The sequence below is a fragment of the Molossus molossus genome, unplaced genomic scaffold (genome assembly GCF_014108415.1).
Source record: "Molossus molossus isolate mMolMol1 unplaced genomic scaffold, mMolMol1.p scaffold_m16_p_10, whole genome shotgun sequence".
NCBI lineage: Eukaryota > Metazoa > Chordata > Mammalia > Chiroptera > Molossidae > Molossus > Molossus molossus.
In genome coordinates this window covers 79,895,256-79,915,010 of record NW_023425345.1, presented here as the reverse complement: position 1 = coordinate 79,915,010, position 19,755 = coordinate 79,895,256, and the positions used below count along the sequence as shown (strand labels likewise).

General features: G+C 36.0%; 1 protein-coding gene across 2 annotated transcripts in view; it reads right to left on the bottom strand.

The window, feature by feature from the left end:
• TMTC2 (transmembrane O-mannosyltransferase targeting cadherins 2) overlaps positions 1–19,755 on the bottom strand; it is a 413,338-nt gene that overhangs the window by 124,564 nt on the left and 269,019 nt on the right. For both annotated transcript variants that reach the window (XM_036251426.1, XM_036251427.1), the window contains 3 exons: positions 17,632–17,717; positions 16,427–16,611; positions 15,086–15,164 (listed from right to left, as the gene is read on the bottom strand). In XM_036251426.1, coding sequence (XP_036107319.1) covers positions 15,086–15,164; positions 16,427–16,611; positions 17,632–17,717 — 350 coding nt within the window. The remainder of the gene's footprint in view (positions 1–15,085; positions 15,165–16,426; positions 16,612–17,631; positions 17,718–19,755) is intronic.

The following is a 19,755-nucleotide window of genomic DNA, read 5'->3' as shown; positions in this document are numbered from 1 at the left end:
GTTTTCGACCAAATCGGTATTCGACCAGGAGATTCGAGAAACTTTTGTCTCGGAATCCGAACAAATATTTGGAACTCGAACTTCCGAGATGAGCCGAGTTGAGCCGAATGGCGTTCATTCGGCCCAGCGCGCCTTGCTTGCGTCATCAGTGTGAGTGCAGAGAGAGAGTCACGCTTTGTGGAGTCACGCTTTCCTATTGGGTTTCATTGCTTCAGTTCTCGAACAATTCGGTTCTCGACCGTCCTCCTGGAACGAATTATGTTCGAGAACCGAGGTATCACTGTATTTCCTTCCTTCTACTTGCTCTGGGGTTTTCGTTTTGTTTGCTCTCTAGTTCTTTAAGTTGTGAGGTTAGATAGTCTATTAGAAATTTTTCTTCTTTTTTGAGGTAGGCCTGTAGTGCTATGAACTTCCCTCTCAGAACTGCTTTCGCTGCATCCCATAGATTTTGTGTTGTTGTGTTTTCATTTTCATTGGTTTCCAGGAAGTTTTTGATTTCTTCCTTGATCTCCTCGGTGACCCATTCATTGTTTAATAACATGCTATTTAGCTTCCATGTGTTCAAATGTCTTTGTATGTTCTTCTTGCAATTGATTTCTAGTTTCATACCATTGTGGTCTGAGAAGATGCTTGATATAATTTCAATCTTCTTGAACTTGCAGAGACTTAGTTTGTGCCCTAACATGTGGTCTATCTTTGAGAATATCCCATGTGCACTTGAGAAGAAGGTGAATTCTGTAGCTTTGGGGTGTAGTTCTCTGTAGATATCTATTAAATCCATTTGGTCTAGTGCTCCATTTAGAGTATCTGTTTCCTTGCTAATTTTTTGTCTAGACAATCTATCCAGTGATGTCAGCGGGGTATTGAAGTCCCCTGCTATGATTGTATTGCTATCGATTTCTCCTTTGAAGTCCTCCAGAAGTTTTTTAATATATTTTGGTGCTCCTATATTGGGTGCATATATGCTTATAAAGGTTATATCTTCCTGTTGGATAGATCCTTTCAATATAATGTAGTGGCCTTCTTTGTCTCTAATTATGGCCTTCATTCTGAAATCTATTTTATCAGATATGAGTATTGCTACCCCAGCTTTTTTTTCTTTTCCGTTTGCTTGGAAGATTTTTTTCCATCCCTTCACTTTCAACCTATGTGAGTCTTTTGTTGGGAGGTGGGTCTCTTGTAAACAACATATAGATGAGTCATGCTTTCTTATCCAGTCAGCTACTCTGTGTCTTTTTATGGGAGCATTCAGTCCATTTACATTTAAGGTGGTTATTGATATGTACTTATTTATTGCCATTTTTGTTTAGTGTGGTTCTATTTTTCTTCCCATTTCTCCTGGTAATTACAGCAGTCCTTTTAACATTTCTTGCAGTGCTGGTTTGGTGCTAATGTATTCCCTTAGCCTTTTTTGTCTGGGAAGCTCTTTATTTGATCTTCTATTCTGAATGATAGCCTTGCTGGGTAGAGTAGTCTTGGATTCAGATCCTTGTTTTTCATGACCTTGATTACTTCATGCCACTCCCTTCTGGCCTGTAGTGTTTCTTGTGAGAAGTCAGCTGAGAGCTTTATGGGGTTTCCTTTGTAGGTAACCCATTGCTTATCTCTTGCTGCTTTTAGGATTCTCTCTTTGTCTTGAATTTTTGGCAGTTTGATTACTATGTGTGTTGGTGTGGGCCTGTTTGTGTTCTTCTTACTTGGGGCTCTCTGTGCTTCTTGAACTTGAATGCCTTCTTCCTTCACCAAATTAGGGAAGTTTTCTGTCACTATTTCTTTGAATATATTCTCTAACCCTTGCTTATTTTCTTCTTCTTCAGGGACTCCTATGATGTGAATATTATTCCGTTTTCAGTTGTCCCACAGTTCTCTTAAGCTGTCTTCCTGTTTTTTAATCGTTTTTTTTTTCCTTTTGGTTTTTTGATTGGTTGATTTTTTCTAGCCTGTCTTCTAATTCACTGATCCGGTCCTCAGCTTCCCCTACTCTGCTTTTTAGACCTTCCAATGTGTTTTTCATTCCTGATATGTCATTCTTCATTTATTCCTGTTGGTTTTTAATTTCCAACTGGTTGATTTCCAACATTTCTATGTCTTTACTCGTGGTGCTCATATCCTTACACATGCTGTTGAGCTTCCTCAACATCATGGCTCTAAATTCTAGTTCTAGTTAACTTGCTTAACTGCACCTCATTTATCTCATCTTCCATAGAGGTATCTTGTTCTTTCATTTGGCTTTTGTTTCTGTTTTTCACCATTTTGGCTATCACAGTGGGCTTTGGAGTCTGCCAGATTTTCCCTGTGGGTGTGGGTATTCTGCTCTTTGTGGCTCCCTCTCCTGGGTTTGGATGAGCCAGGGAGGACCCACTTTAAACACCACCGTCAAATCTTAGCTTTTCTGGTTAGTGTTGCTAGCCCAGGGAATGGTAGTTATCCTCTAGCTTTTTTTGTCTGGAGGCTATTAGTAGAGGTCACCTGAAGACCCTTGGTTTCTGAGTTGCCTGAAAAACTCCCTCAGGTGCTCAGTGTAAGAGGATTTCCTGAGGGTGGGGCAGCTGCTGGTTGTTAATGGGACTCAATTAGCATTTCAGTGGCCACCAGGTGGGGTTGAATCTCTAAGGGAGGGGCCTCTGCCTCTCCCCAGGGCCCTGGGAAGGAGCAAAATGACCACAGTCCTGCGTGGCTGCACTTAGCAAAAGCTCTTAGCACCTCCAAAAACCGAGTATCCCCACAGAGTTTCAGTCCAGTCTGCCTTCCTCTGCAGGAGCTCAAGGTGAGTGGCTGCTGCCAATTTAGCCTCTGTCTAGACTCTGCGTAGTTAACCCGAGGGCGCTGCTTCCAGCCAAGGGCTGCCGTGGCTGTGGCACCAGCCGAGGGCGTTGCACTCAGCAGAAACCCCAGGACTGTGCCCCGGTAGCGGGACACTGCCGAGGTGGCAGCAGCTTCCAGCAGAGTCCCCTGGTCCCAGCAAGTCCGTGCGGCACCAGCCGAGGGCTTAGCACGCAGAGTTCGCAGGACGCAGCCACGGTAGCAGCGTCCCGCGGAGTCCCCTGGTCGCAGCCAGTCCGTGCCAGTCCATGCGGCACCAGCCGTGGTCTTAGCAGGCAGCAGAGTTCGCAGGACTCAGGCGGGGTCGCAGCCGAAGCAGCAGCAGCAACTTCCCATGGAGCCCCTGGTCCCCACCCAGGCCACTGCGGACCGTGGGCTCCCAGCCCCCTCTCACGTCCTCGCAAGCCTACCAGGATTGAGTCGGTGTCCCTGGTTATGTGGTCCTCCAAGGTGTCTTTTGGTTGCCCCTTTCTGACGATTTGCCTTTATTTTCGTTGTAAATCCAGTTTGGTCCTGGGAGATGGTCTGTGTAGCTCCATTCACTCCGCCACCATTTTTTCTCCTCTAATGGATTTTTCTATGTAATCTATTCAAGATTGACTACATACTGATAAAGTCTTGATATTTCCTTTTAAAAATTCTTAAATATTTATATCTTTGCTATCTCACCATATCTGCTCATTACAGAAAGTCCAAAAGATCACAATTTTATGAAATTGAATAAATTCCATCACTCATAAATAGAAACATAAATTTTGGAATTTTCCAGAATTTATTTTACATACCAAAAAAAAAATAAAAACAATTTTATAAACTAATAAAGTATTTGGTAATTTTAATAAGTATTTAGGTTCCTTTTAGTATTTTCCTATATTAAATAAAAATGTGATGATTTTTTTTCCCAAAATTCCATTCTCATTCGACATCAATATTTAGATTTTATTTAAAAAAAAAAAATCTCCTCCCAAATTTTATGTAGGTGCTGTACCAACTTCAGCAATTACCATCCTGTTAATCTCCTTTTATTTACATATCTCTTATTATTACCTTAGAATACATATATAATAGTGGAATTCTTGAACTAAAAAGTATTAGCAAGAGCACCAAAATACTGTACCAACTTCACTTTTATAAGTAGAATATGAGGACAACTTTTTTCTAAGGCTTCATCAAAGTAAGATTCTAATGCTTTTTAAAACATCCACTGAAAAAGGAAAAAATGTCTTCATTTCAATTTTTTATTTTAATTATTAATAAAAATTTTTTCCACAAAATTTTATCCCTGAATATTTTCAAGCGATTGTTTAATAGTTTTAAGCCACTTTTGAATTTTGATATTTGTCTTTCCTTTATGGTATTGCAAAAGATGGTTAAAACAGTTTTTTACTTCAGACTTTTATTTTTATATATGCAAATCAAGTTGACTTTTCCTTTGTAGCTTTATCACTGTTTTATGCACACAAAAATAGTTCTCCATCATAGGGTCATATATTCTCTCCTAATTATATAGTTTTATTACTAAAACTGGCTACATATTCCATAGGAAATATATTTTGCCATATGGTGTGAGGCAAGTATTTGATTTTATTCTTCACAAACATTTAATCAATTATCCCAGATCAACTTTTACAAGCAACTTTTACAAATATTCCCTCACCAATATTTAATTCCACATTTACTACCTACAAAAAAAGTATTATTTTGATGTGTTTCTCCCTGGCCATTTAGTTTCAGTGGTTAGAGCATCAGCCCATGGACCAGAGTCGCAGGTTCAATTCCAGTTGCAGTTGGGTTCTGGCCCTGGCTGGGGTTGTGCGGGAGGCAACCAATCGCTGTGTCTCTCTCACATCGATGTTTCTCTCCATCTGTCTGTCTGTCTGTCTGTCCGTCTGTCTTTCCCTCCTACTCTGTCTGAAAATAAATGGAAAAATATCCTTGGGTAATGATTAAAAAAAAATTTTGAAGGGGGGGGGATATGTTTCTAGGTTATCCCTTCTGTCGTCCTGGTCTGGTTTTCTGTTTTTATACAACACTACTCTAATTGCTGTAGCTTTTTCTAACAGTTTAATATTGAGTAGAGCAAATGTGTCCCATTATCCTTCTCTAAATCACCATTGTTCTATTTTCCTATTAAGTCTATCAGATGAACTTTGGAATCATTTTGTCAAATTGTTTACAAAATTCTTCTTGAAATGTTTACAGCTATTAAATTATAAGCTATTAGTCAATTTAAGAAGAAAATCTTTTTAAAATTGAATTCCCTTTTTCAAGATTAGTACTCAATTCTTCATTTGTACAACCCCCACTCCTGCCCCAACATTGTTATTGTACGTGTAGGACCCACATCACCAATTATAAGCTTCCTAATTTCAAACTAGACTGAGATGTGTAGAACCAGACACAAAACCCTTCATCTCTTTATCTCTTCTCCAACCCAAGTTCCGAAGCCTCTGGCTGGAAAAAGTTTTGATAAATATTTGATCACATTATGTATCAACATGGATTTAGATGTTACATATTTATCAACTATGCTTTTCCCGAATCTGCAGTCTGTTAGAACCATATGACATCAGGTGTCTATTAGACCAGGAGTTTAACTTGCTGTGATTTTAATTCTCGCTTTTTACTTCACAGCATTAGCATTAAAACAGAAACATCAGGACGTCTGGCTTTATTTATTTATTTACGCCATAAACTTGCTTTAACTATTGGCTGTCAAATTTTGTGAATCTCTTATATTTACATCCTTATCTTATCTTTATAAAAATAGCACAGTTCAGCTGCCTTAGATACATTAGTTCTGATGGAAAATGCTTAATAGCTAATGTCCAGAGTGAAAAGATAAAGAAAGAATTTTAAATGATTATAGAAATAAGAGAGGTTATTTAGTATCTGATGACGGACTTCAATAATTATAACTATTTCCATGGAGTTAAAGGGTTGGAAGCAAAATGAAATATGATCCAACTCTTAAAATTAAGGAGGGTTATGAAAAGGATCAATATTTAATTCTTCACCAAGTCCACTAGCACTAAACTTAAGGGAAATCTTGAAGCCTGAAAGAATAGTTTTAAACCAAAAAGAGGAAATGCAAGAGAAAAAAAAAAAAATGAAACAAAAACAAATGCATGTTTCATTAAGTAAAACACATGAAGAAAGGGGTTAAACTCCGGTGAAAGTTAAAAAGGTTCCTAACTTCTGGTGTGAGGTTATATACAGGAAACATCTGATGTGCCATCAAAATTTAACTTGGAAATATGCCAGGATTCTGTGTCAATGTTTCTCTACTTACAAATGGGGATCCTGAAGTTCTCTGGGCTAATCACTTCCCTTTATGTTTTCAAGGAAATAAATCACTGAAAATAATCAATCTACCAATGTTGGAGTCAATCCTATTAAATGCTCAGCATTTTCCAAAAAAGAAAAGGGAGTCTGTGTGTGTGTGTGTGTGTGTGTGTGTGTGTTGAGTGTGTTGAGCAGTGAGGGTTTGAGGGGGAGGGTATGTTCCTGTGTATGTTGGAGGAGGTAATGATCCCCTCCCCCAAAATATAATACTGCCCTCAAGAGATTTACAAGGGGCCTGGCCACGTAGCTCAACTGGATCGAGTCTCATCCCGATACACCAAGGTTGCGGGTTTGATCCCTGGTCAGGGCACATATAAGCATCATCCAATGAATGCATAAACAACTGGAACAACAAAATTGATGTTTCTCTCTCCTTCTCTAAACTCAATAAGGAATAAAATAAAATAAAAAAAGACAAAATTGCAAAGGAGTAAAAGACATGGCATAATATAACATAAAATTAAGAATACTAGAAATATCAAGAAAGTGCTCAATTGTGTTTAATTTTTAAAAGTTTTATACCAGAGAAAAGAATAAGTAAATATTCTACTAGCCTGGAAAAAATTAATGAAAATAATAGTATTCAGAGAAATAGGATTTGAATATTTTAGAAAAATGTCAAAAGAGTATAAGCATTTTCAGTTTTATATACATGTTCTTATGAATACATTTCATATGTATTTTGGAATCAAGCAATATGTCTGTATAATATGCAATGAATAATTTATTTTATACTATAATTTTTACAATAAGGCTAATTAAGTTCATTTAATGAACACTTTAAAATAAGATTCTATGACAGTTCAAAAAAAATACATGCCCATAATTAACATGTGGGCAAAAAAAGACTTACATTCTGGAACAAAATTTTACATGTTCTATTGTAACTTTTTATTCAATTTTAGTATAGTAATAGTTTCTATCAGTAGATATAACTAAAACTAAATAATAGCTCATTAGGGGAGTTAAATGAGATTTTTATGTAGAAAACAACCTTTCTCTACCTACTAGAAAAAACAAACATAAATACACACATAAAGTACCTACAGTTAAACAGATTTAACACTAAACTATATTTAATTTTTATTACTTGCCTGTTCTAAATATGATCAATAAGTTATTTTTGTTACATTGATTTTCAAGATTAGACCCTTCTTACAAAACTGCCTTCTCCCTCCTGATTATTTCCATTTCATTTAGTCACCAAAATTGGCATTTTTTTAAGAACACCAGATTTTGAAAACTAGTTATTGAAATTCCCAAGTATAACATTATATTACCTCAACTTATGGGAACACCCCAACCTGTATTAACTGTTCAGTAAAAGATTCATTCCCTGGGTGCTGCTCAATGAAAGTGTCAAGTGTATACTTTTAAAAATTATTATTTATTTCTATCGAAGCCTCAGAAAACAAAAGTTTTAAGCAGAACGTATTGAAACTATTTGGAAATCAGAGAATAAGAAAGATATAATTAGGTAAAATTTTAGAGTATTCATTTCCTTATAACTCAATTTAAAAATAAAGTTTTTAAGCTTCAGTGTTTTCCTTTACCACTAAACCAGCCAAAGTAAGAATTAATGTAACAGGTGGGCTTATGTGGTTTTAATAGCAATGAAATATAATCAACTGTCTCATATCATATTTCCAGGAAAGCAAGTGACACTAGACCTAAGCATGATCCTTGGGCAACTCTACTATTGGCATGAAAGTGTTCAAACTCCCCACAGGGACCATATATCTTCAGGCCCTGGGTTTAATTGAAACTTTAAATGAAATATATTACCTATTTAATGCAGCTGAACTGGATGCTGACCTTTGTAGTGTATAGGCTAATGCCTAGCAAATTAATGTCTGTAACTATGGCACATAATGTTGAATTTATATCAGGCATGAATAGTCAAAAGAAAAATTGAACCACTGAAGTTTTATAAGGAGAAATGAATGTTTAGAATAAAATTTTATAGATTTTGTACATACATTTTATATATTTATTCTTTTTGCTATACAGCCCCAAATTCATGATTTCCTTATCTTGTTGGCTCCACATCTTATAAAGTGAACTTCTCAAATCACTCAAAATTACATTTCACTTCTCTGGAATGTTAAACTATACACCTAACACTGGTCTCCTGGTCTTGTCCTTTCTGACTATGAATATATGAAAGTGATAGAAATAGATTTACATTAAGAATTAGAAATTAATATTCTTTCTGGAGGTATAGAGATCAATGGCTAATCCAGTTCTATGGTCATACTCATGTTCACAGGACTGACGCACTGATTTTCATGAGTGCCAGTAGAAACAATTATAGAAAAATCACCAGAACTCAGAAGAGAGGAAGCAGGTGGGTATAAAAAGCTTAACACTACTGGAGTGTTAATGCTTCCATGCTTGAAAGATGTGAAGTTCAAATCTCACAGAGTTAAAAACCATGTCTTTCACAGTCGGCATGCTAAGCGCCTCAAGCGATCCACACCCAGTCACTGAAGAAAACATTAAGAATGTAAAGCAGCGGTTCTCAACCTGCGGGTTGTGACCCCTGTGGGGGTTGAACAACCCTTTCACAGGGGTCGCTTAAGACATAACAGTAGCAAAATTACAGTTATGAGGTAGCAACAAAAATAATTTTATGGGTGGGGGTCACCACAACATGAGGAACTGCTTAAAGGGTGGCAGCATTAGGAAGGTTGAGAACCACTGATAAAGCATCAGGTCAAAAATTTACTCTATCTCTACTCTAAATATATTCTGGAACTAGGTGAGGCACGCGCGTGCACGCGTGCACACACATACACACACAGAGAGACAGAGAGAGAGAGATCAACAAAAATAAAGAATTCAGGCTAGCCCTGGCCAGTTTGGCTCAGCAGTTAGAGCGTTGGCCTGCAGTCCAGAGAGACCCGGGTTCGGTTCCCGCTAAGGGCATGTACCTCGGTTGCACTTTGTCCCGGCCCTGGTTGGTCGTGCGGGTGGCAGCCACTCGATGTGTCCCTTTCACGTAAATGTTTCTCTCTCTCTCTCTCCCTCCTACTCTATCTGAACAAAAACTGGAAAAATGTCCTCGGGTGAGGATAAAAAAAAAAAATTCAGGCTAGAAAAAACCCCACCTATCTAGAATGCTGAAAAATAACTTCTTTTATAGCCATTCTACCAACTAAACTCAGCATATAGTGCACATACTTCAAGTAAAGTTAGGACAAATTTACAAGTCAGAATTTTTCATATTGTTTTCAAGAAGTATGTTTGACATCTCATTTGTCAATTCTTCTTATCTGGGTAGTAATAGTAGTAGTAAGGAATAGTAGTAGTAAGACATCTAAATACTACTGGTAGCCATTTGAAATACTTAACTCTTCTATTCAACAATTTATTTCTTAAAAAGATACAATTATAAAACTTCAACAAGCTTGTAACTCCAAAAATTTCTCCAATAAATTCACTGGTTCCTATCAATAGTTCTTTCCCCATTCTAAGTAACTGAATAAAGTTGGGGAAATCTCCCATAATTAAAGAGCTCTTTTGATGAAACAAAATTAAATCAATATTTCTCCCTTCATATTAGTGAACACGAGAAAACTCTTTTCAATTTCAAACCGATGTAAGTAAAAGTTTTGCTATTTGCAGGCTGATGTAAGAAAATATATTTTCCAATATTGAGCTGGGATTTTAAAAGTAGCAGAATGTGTATAAAGTACAAACAAAGTAGGAATCATCAGGGAAAAGAGAATCAAAACAATATGATCAAAACAAAGGCAAACATGGCAATAAAGAGCAATGGGTCATTATCACTCAATTCCCCTGGAAGAAGTATGTAATCTCTACCAAAGGTAAGAACACATTACTCAAAACGAGCACAGGTTTTTTAAAATTAGGAAAATAAGAATATGCATGCAAATTAGAAATAAAAAAATCTTGAGATTTTTATTTGCTTTGGTTTGATTTGTGTGATCCAGTCAAAACAGATAGCTTACATAGTTATGGACAACATATTCTCAAAGTTAAAGCAATACAGCTTTCCATTTTATTTGTAAGCATTTACCTATTACGGAAAGGCACTAAACTCCAGACCAACTGTGAAATTTCCTAGAAAGTTCTCTGAGATCAGGAACCTTACGGACTGTTTCCATTTCATACCATCATCACCTTTGTACTGAGTGGGGGGTATGTGACTTAAAAAAATTTTTTTGCACACAAAAATTATTCTAAACACAGTGATTATAGACTGCAATGACAAAGCAGTAACTCTAGGTTCTCTCTTACTTCATGTGACACGTTGTGTCCCTTTGTTCTCAGGATACATTACCCAGATGAAATGGCCTCAATTGCTTAAGTAATTAAACCCAACAATTACTTTGCATTGAGAAAGCAGAGTAATTTTATTTTAAATAATAAATAAGCTTAAAATGACCTTTGGGGTTTGAAAGGACCCTAGGTGATAAAAGTAACTGGAAGCCACAACTTAATTTAGTTTCCCATAATCTTGTAGGATTATTCAAATGCAATGTTTAAATGGACATTTTTAAGGAAAAAAATTATAGGAAAACAAAAGAAAAACTGAGGATGGATAGCAATTATCCTACCTAAAAAAATAATGCCCTGCATATTTAATGCATCTGTGATGAAATCACAATTTTGTAGGTGTCATTCTTTTATGCTAAAATGAAGAGGTTTTTGTTATATATCTACATAATAGATATATAATAAAAATATATCTATGAAATATATATAATAAAAATATATCTATGAAATATATATATTTCACTGATTTTTAAATGGGTAAAGTTATATTAACATAGTTAAAAACATCAGTTTCAATAATACAGAAGGCTTAAATTGAAAAAGAACTTGAATTTAAGTAAGGATGCTATACTTCTGGTTCTAATATGAACCGTGTAATCCTGAACATATACTTTTTGAGTGTTCATTTTTATCTTGCAAAATAAAAGAGATTATGTTAGGAGAATTTTAAGATAAGTCTTCTATCACCAATACTCTGTGATTCTAAAATATACCTATAATTTGAGACTAAAATAGGAACTGAGATTCAATAAAGACCTGTATTGAATGCTAAATAAAAAAATAATTTTGAATGCATCTAGGAGAAAAATATGCCATGACAGTAAAAAAGAAGAAACTAACCTAAATACAACAACTTTAATTTAGAAGGAGAACTCTATTAATAAAATTAAGTTAAATGCACATTAACTGAGTAAGCTGTTTCAGTTTGGGTTAACATAGTTATTGATCAAAGAATGATTTTGACTGTGGTTGCTGAGAGACAAGGGAAAATGAACTTCAAGAGAAAATACAGCAGTACAGCAGTTCTAGACAGGACAGAACTAAGTAGAATCCCTCTTGAATCAGTGACTGCAAGGCCATCACTATGACAAAATCTTATCTATAGAGAAATAATATTCATTGGGAAATACACAGAGACTTTGATGGGAAATACAGTCATTGACACTTGGAGCTTAAAGACCCACAGAAATTATAATGATTGCGATGGAAGGCAATCTTATGAAACATTTACTAGGTTGGATATTTGATCCAATAACTTGACCTTTATTATCCGAATCAATTCTCAAACAGACACTATATTACAGACTTCTAAAAAAATGGGGAAACTGAGGCTTCACTTAAGCAATTTGCCCAAGGTCACTCAGCCAGTAAGTGTCAAAGCCATGATTTGAACCTGGGCTATCAGACTTCACACTAGACTGAATCTCCATTTAATCTGTTTTCTCAAGTGACAATGGAAGTCCACAGAAATAAAGTCGCCCAACTAGTTAGGAGCAGTTTAACAGTTATTTTGTGATTTGACCTCTAAATATGTCATGTATCCTCGTACTTTGCTAATTACAACCACCATCTAGATGATGAAAGTTTAGTTTTTGTTTATAATACTTAGCATCTGCTTTCCATTATTTGTATGTTTTTAATTTGCATAATTTTGAATGGGATGATACTCCTCAATTATTATTACTCAATCATCTCGGTTTTATGAAATCAAAGAGAATAATGAGAATATATTCTTAAATAGCTTTTTAAAATTTATTTATGGACTGCCAGAGTAAAAATTAATAGTCTTAGAATAAAATATAGGAAAAAATTTAAATTGGGAAGCAAATTAATCAAAGCTTTTTTTCCTAGCAATACACAAATGGGAAAATATGCTTGCTTATTTGGTGTTAAGGATAAATCAACTACTGGCATGCAGAATAGAGAGTAATATAGGTTTCTCATAAAATGTTCAAGGGAAGGAAAAACGCAAAGAATTAGTGTTTTTTGTGTGGTTTTTTTAAAGAGCAACTGCAATGAATGGAGTTAATAACAATATTCAAATATGATTGTATTTTTTCGCAAATGTTCCTTTATTTCTCCTAACCTCCAAATAAAAGAAAAAAAAATGGATGGAGAAAAATAATTTTTGTATTCACACACACAAGTGCTTGTGGGTAGTGGTCATAAAGAGGAAAATGAATAAGCCATGAGAAAAATGAATACTTACAGGTTAAATCTAGCCAGACATTATAATCCATCACTGATCCCTAAAGGGCACTAACAATATGTAAATGTGAAAATTAGAAAACACATTCAAGCCTGTTGATAAACTTGATAGGATAATCAGTACATGCTGACAGACTAATGAAACTGATGAACTGATAAGGCAGTTTATCTTCTGGGCCATTTTTTTTTTTTTTTTTTTCCTTGTCAAATGGAGGCTAATCAAAATGTATTAGGACTTAAAGCAAACACTCAGAGGATTTCAACCATTTGATTAGGTGGTGAACTCACTCTCTGAGAAAATTATAGTTTCATAAACAGTTGAAACTACCAATCTGGTCAGATAACAGACCTTCACATAAAATTAAACAGAAGGCAGCCATAATAATTAGGGAAGAAATCTGCAATTTAAAATGATATTGGGATTCTCCCCTCACAAAGTGTTATAGTGCTTTTCCGAGTCTTGGCAGAGCGACTACCTCTAATGGAAAATAAGACAAAGGACTAGACGAGAACCCCAGGGACACACTTATCTCTCACTGCCTGTGTGTGTCAGCATCTGCACAGCCATATGAGAGACAGATCCCAAGGTACCAGCTGAGTTTTCAATCAAATTTATTTACATGAAATAATTGAATGAATTTTCTGAAATCACTAACTATAGTGAATAGCACACATCCCATTAACAACAGCAATGCCTAATGCCGTCTGTTGCTAAGGATCTCAGAGTCCCTTCCTAGTTTAAAGAAAGGCATCTTATTTCATCATTGGGGGAAATTGGGAATAACGGACTTCCCAAACATTCGCATTAAGAAATCATAAACTAACACCATTGTGCCTCTTTAGATAAGGCTGGAGAAAATGATCCTTTTAGTATTCATTTGGACAGGAATGACCATCCAGTTTTAATAGAGAAAAGTTCATTCTGATCGATCTAAACTCTCTCGGCACACACTTTATGGACAATGGGCATTTCACCTGGGTAGACGGATGGTAAAAATGCTGGATAGTATAAGGCACTATTTTAAATTATAAGAGTTGAAAGGCGTAAGTACATTTAATGAAGGTAGATTCTACCTTTTAGTAATTATAGCAAAGAGAACAAGAGCAACAACTGGAAATAATCCAATGACTTAAATATGAGCATTAAATCATTCCACTGCTACACAGGCTAATGGGGGGCAGCGGTCCCGGAGACACAGAATGAATATATGAACCTCTTCCAAATCATATTTATTTTCTGTTTATTGACCCACACCTCCTTCTGTCTCTAAACTATTTCTAAAAATTTCTGTCATTTAGAAAAAAAGAGAAAGGGTATCCTTGCCAGGCATGTATTTTACAGTTTGGGAGAATTTAAGATCTGTTTTAAGTGTGTGTTCAAGCCATACAACTAGTATCAAATTTCTCAAATCATAAGATATAAAAGCATAAAATAATCCTAAAGACCACATTGTCTCATTTCTTTTATATAATGAGGGAGTCCCAGAAATATTAAGCAACTAAACCAAATTTAATCAAAAGAGAAAATCTGAGTTTGTACTTTGTGATCTGGAGGGAAAAAAAATTTGATTTGAGGGCAAAAGCAACTCCTTCTCTTCTCTTGTCTGGAAACAGCAAAGTTAAGCAATCAGCAAAACACCTTCAGGACTCTCTCCAAGAGTCACATGCTGAATGGGCAATTTTCGGTTTTGTCCACCATCAAATAGCTGTGGTAACAATTTATAGTCACAAATCAATTGTAGGTGGTAAGTAGATATTTTATGAGAAATTCTAGTTTTTGACCTCTCGTACTTAGAAAAATCAATGCCCTAGCTTATATACTTTGTGGAAGAAAATTAAGCTAATTATGCAAAGCAGAAGAAGGAATAATTATAATAGCACATTTGCATTTTCCACAGAACTATTTTAACTCTAAAATACTAACTTTCAAAAAACCTACTGAGATCCAAGGCCTGTTCAATGAAAACCATACAAATTGACTCAGTTATTCTCAACGTCTATAATCATTGAAATCGTCTCTATATCATACATAGCATGTTCATTTCTTTAGATCTTCTGATTAAAAAAATAACATGATCAAAAGTTATCATGAATTTTATAACTTCACTAAAATCTGTGTACTTTATTCATCTTTTTCAATACTTAAGAGCTAAAAGGGTTTGTGAGTCTCTTGCAACCACTCTGGGATCTGAATGATTTGTTGAGAATCACTACGATAATGCACTTAATTGTTCTTGTCAGAACAAGTGTGCCATGTGAAAATTTTAATGTGACACCCAATTGTGAATAAAGGTTTTTTTTTTGGATCGATGTTATAACTTATTAGAAATCCATTTAACAGAAGTACAAGTTTTAATGCCTCCACAGGTCCCTGAAATAGCAATTGAACTATGAAGGTTCTACTTACCCATCATGTTGTACAAGCTCTGGGGAGCAAACTGCCGGGGCATTTTCTGAATTGCCTCCTTATATACACTAAGGGCTTCCTAGTTTAAAACACAAGCAAACAAATGAATAAGTCAAATACAGGAATAGTCACCAAAAATAAAATAAAATAACATCCTTCCAAAATTAAAAGCTTCCATTGCTATTTTTCAGTGGTTTATTGCAAGAAAGGAATTCAGCTGTCCTAGGACATGATGCTACCTGAATTCCATGAATAAACATATTCAACTCAGTGAGTGAAGAAAGCAAGATAAAAATTTAGTTAAATAAGTAGTTGAATGTTACCAAGTTCTTTTATTTTAATATGAAATTTTAGTTCACATAGCTTATTCAATAAAAACACTAGAAAAATTCATATCTGAAAGTTACCTATAGTCATCTAAAATCGGTAGTTATTAAAAATCACGCCACCAAGATCTCAATAAAATATCAAATAGAAAATCAGGATACTGAGAACCACTGATATTATTAATTATTATTATTATTGTTATTATTTTAATATGTTTTTATTGTTCGTTTTTTTTTTTTTAGAGAGAGAGATAGAAACATGTAGCCCACAACTCAGGCATGTGCCTTGACTGGGAATCGAACTGGAACCTCTGAGTCCATGGGATGATGCTCAACCACTGAGCCACGTTGGCCAGGCTAAATGCAATTATTTTAAAAGTTGTATATTTATCTTTATATTCCATTCTTGATACAGCCTGAAAGAGTATGGAGGGGTGTCGTCTGGAGGGGGTGATGTGACACTGAATGTGAGAGAAGCCCATGCAGACATGCGTCCTGTGAGGGCAAGACAGGGTCCACCTCCCAACCCTCCAGCTTCTTGTCCAAGGTCCCATCTCCATCATTTTTCTCCTCTCCCAACTAAAAAAAATTAAACTAATTTTTATTTAATTATTGTTTTAAAAAGTAAAAAAAAATGTGTAGGATTTATATCATCCTAATACTTAATACTCTGAGTACATGTACTTTTTAACGTTAAACAGGATAAAGGTAACAATAACGATGTGTCTTGGGCCATAAAATCAGAGATGATAAGTAAATAAGCTTGTGAAGCAATGGTTGTTGTTTCCCTTTCTTGAAAGTTGCTCTGAGAAATTAACAGTAAAGAAATCTGCTAAGTATTCTTCAGCAGAGGTTTCCCCTCACCCCCAAATGAATTTCACCACGAACCTCTCTTAATAAAAACACACATTAGCTTCATACGGGATCTCAGTGTCCCTGGAATGAGACTGCAGGGTAGGGAACACTGAGTCTGGACCAGAACAAGGGGAAGCAGAGCGAGAGGTTTCGGCCTGACCTCATAGTGCCCCTGCTCATGGTAGAGTTTTCCCAGGTTGTACAGACAGCTGGTCACCGAGCTCTTATGCGCATGAGGGTCCTTTAGGTTCTCATCAGGAATCTCAGAACACTTTAGGAATGTGCGTCGGGCTTCTTCTGTCTTCCCTTGGTTCATGAGAATAATACCGGTGTTTAAATATGCAGCTGGGAGAGAGAGAGAGAAAAAATGGAAGTGTAAATGTGAGAAGATGATGGACACTGTGGATACAATATTATCTTTACTTCAATTTACTTTCTATGGGTTATTTCTGATATAAAAAAAAAAACAAACAAAAAAAACAAGAAATAAATACTTTGAAAACAAATATATACAGGAACAAGTAATATAGCAAGAAGTGCAGGTATCACCGAAAAAATATATTGAATAGTCTCTGCTCTCAAAAAGTTCAAAATATTGCCCTGGCGGGTTTGGCTCAGCGGTTAGAGTGTCGGCCTGCGGTCCAGAGAAACCCGGGTTCGGTTCCCGCTAAGGGCACGTACCTTAGTTGCAGTTTGTCCCCAGCCCTGGTTGGTCGTGCAGGTGGCAGCCACTTGATGTGTCCCTTTCACATCGATGTTTCTCTCTCTCTCTCTCTTTTCCTCTCCCTCCCACTCTATCTGAACAAAAAAAATGAAAAAAATGTCCTCGAGTGAGGATAAAAAGAAAAAAATGTTCAAAATATTTAGCGCTTGCCCCGGCCAGTTTGGCTCAGTGGTTAGAGTGTCGGCCTGCGGTCCAGGGAGACCGGGGTTCGGTTCCCATTAAGGGCATGTACCTTGGTTGCAGTTTGTCCCTGGCCCTGGTTAGATCATACAGGTGGCAACACTTGATGTGTCCCTTTCACATCGATGTTTCTCTCTCTCTCTCCCTCCCACTCTATCTGAACAAAATATCAAAAAATATCCTCGGGTGAGGATAAAAAAAAAAATGTTGCGCTTAAAATCTGAATGAATAAAAGTGATATTTATCTGAATATATTAAAAATGATAAACTGATATCAAAGCATGATTAAATTGAGAGAGAGATAATGGAGGCTTATCATTTGATTGGCAAGTTTTTGAAAATAAGAGTAACCATGTTTTTGGGTTTTTTTTTCTATAACCTTGTAAGTCATTAAGAACATTTTTATGCAAAAAGAGGAAAAGAAGGACGTATTTAAAAAGAAAAACTTCACTGTTACTTACAAGCCAGTGTAGGCCTGCTCCCGATCGCCAATTTATAATAATGTAATGCTTCTGTGAACCTGCTGTTCTCCTGTAGAAGTAACCCCCTGCATGAGGAAAACAGAAATTTGGAGATAGGCCTGTATTAACATACATAAACCACACATTTTTATTTTATATTTTAAAAATAAAAATGGTTAGGGTGCCATAAAATGCTGACCTGGTACTCTAACCATAAATTCTACATAGAAGGAAAATGTTCCTCAGGAAAAAATATTAGAGAGGTATCCGTTGCATTTATGTTTCTTAGAAAGTATTAAGAAGTATTTTCAAAAAGCCCTTTATCCTCCCTGAACTTCGCCCTTCCCCAGAGTCCTTTCTGTCCTGGAATTACAAACCCCCTAAATTTCTTCTTGGAGCATGCACATTTCTCACCACTTCAGAAAGGAAATGTGTCTAAGTTAAATACATGTGTATAAATATACATATTTAGACATGAAACATACATATTTAGACATGAAATTATTACACACACACACACACACGGAACACCTCTCTCACTAGCCATATTGTGAGGGAAATACTGGTCCATGACTATCCAAAAGGCAAAGGTAATCTATCTAGGTCAATAGGATCAAGAGAGTCGGAATTTAATCAGATGCCATAAAGACACAAAGAAAAAGAGTGAAGACTATCCACATTGTCATTTCCTTATTTGCATTTGTTCAAATAAGCTTGACTTTCAGAATACTAGGCACATTTCAGTTCCCTACAGACCCTCAGGCTCCACTCCCCCTCCCCCTCTTAGAGGCCTCTCAGGCAGTGGCCACATGGATTACCCCAGCCATCCTAGACCCCACCCTCACGACCTATTTGCGAATCAATTATAATCATATCTATGAAATACAGTGCCAGGGAATTGGACTAAGTTCAGAAAGCTCTCACAGAGGGCTTATGGCCTATCCCTATTCTCTTGCAATCAGAGAGTCTCTTGCAGACAGTTGGCACCTCTTCGGGGCCTGTTATCAAGCTCACATTGCAGATTCCACTTGCCAGCTGCTGAGGCCCTTTGAAAGGCTGGTAAAACGGAGCTTTGAGAAATGAGAAGGCTACTGATCAAAGCTTATCATTTTGCGGAGTATTTTAAGATACTCAGTTTATTATTTAATGGGCATCATTAAAAACTATCTAAAGCAAATCATTTTGAAATTAAAGGCTGCTCACTTCTGTCATTACCGTATATTAATCTCATAGTATTAATTCTAATACTATTCATTAAAAAGAACATCTGTAAAAAAAAAAAAAAAAAGTCATTTGAATAAAGCAAAGCATTCCAAAACACATGAACATCACTTTATACAGAAATACACATTTTTTTTTATGTATTTTGAACCATTAATTTGATCATGAAATTGATAAGTTTTGCTGTTAATTGTGTTTTTCGATTGCTGGGAACAATGAAGAACAAGGTTTTCTGGAGTACTCAAGACTTTGTGCAAATGTTCCATTGCCTTTACAAGAGCAAAAAATAATAAAGAGAAAGAACACACAGAGTTGTCAAAACAGGAATAATACTCTTTATAGCAACAATTTTATTGAAAATATGCTTTCCACTTAACTAGTGAACATGATCTCATTTTAGAAACTTATCTACAAACTTGTCTTCAATCACATTACCGAGATTCAGATAAAGAGGTGGTGGTTTTCCTTGGACATGAGACTAATAACACCAGAAGAAAAATACCATCCAGATATTTAATCTGCTTTTTCTACCTTTTGGGGGTAATTAAAATCCTTCCTTGAGACTCTATTTACCCAGTGTCTTCCATCTGTTTCTGCATCCAGCCATCTTCCCTTTAAGACTACAAACATGTTCACGTGTCTGTCAGCATAAAGGTAGGGGAAAACCCTACAACCTTTATTCATTCTGTCATCTACCTCTGACTACCGCTTTTTATTGTTCTTCCCTTTAAAGTTAGATTTTCTTAAAGAATGTCTGTGGTGAACATGTCCAGTGACTGTCGTTTACCTCTAAACCCAGTTTGGGCTCTTTCTCAAATTCTGCAGAATGCCATAATGAAATTTCCACTAATGATCAGACCTTAAAAATGGCATGTTTCTGTGAACTGCCCATCCACCTGTAGC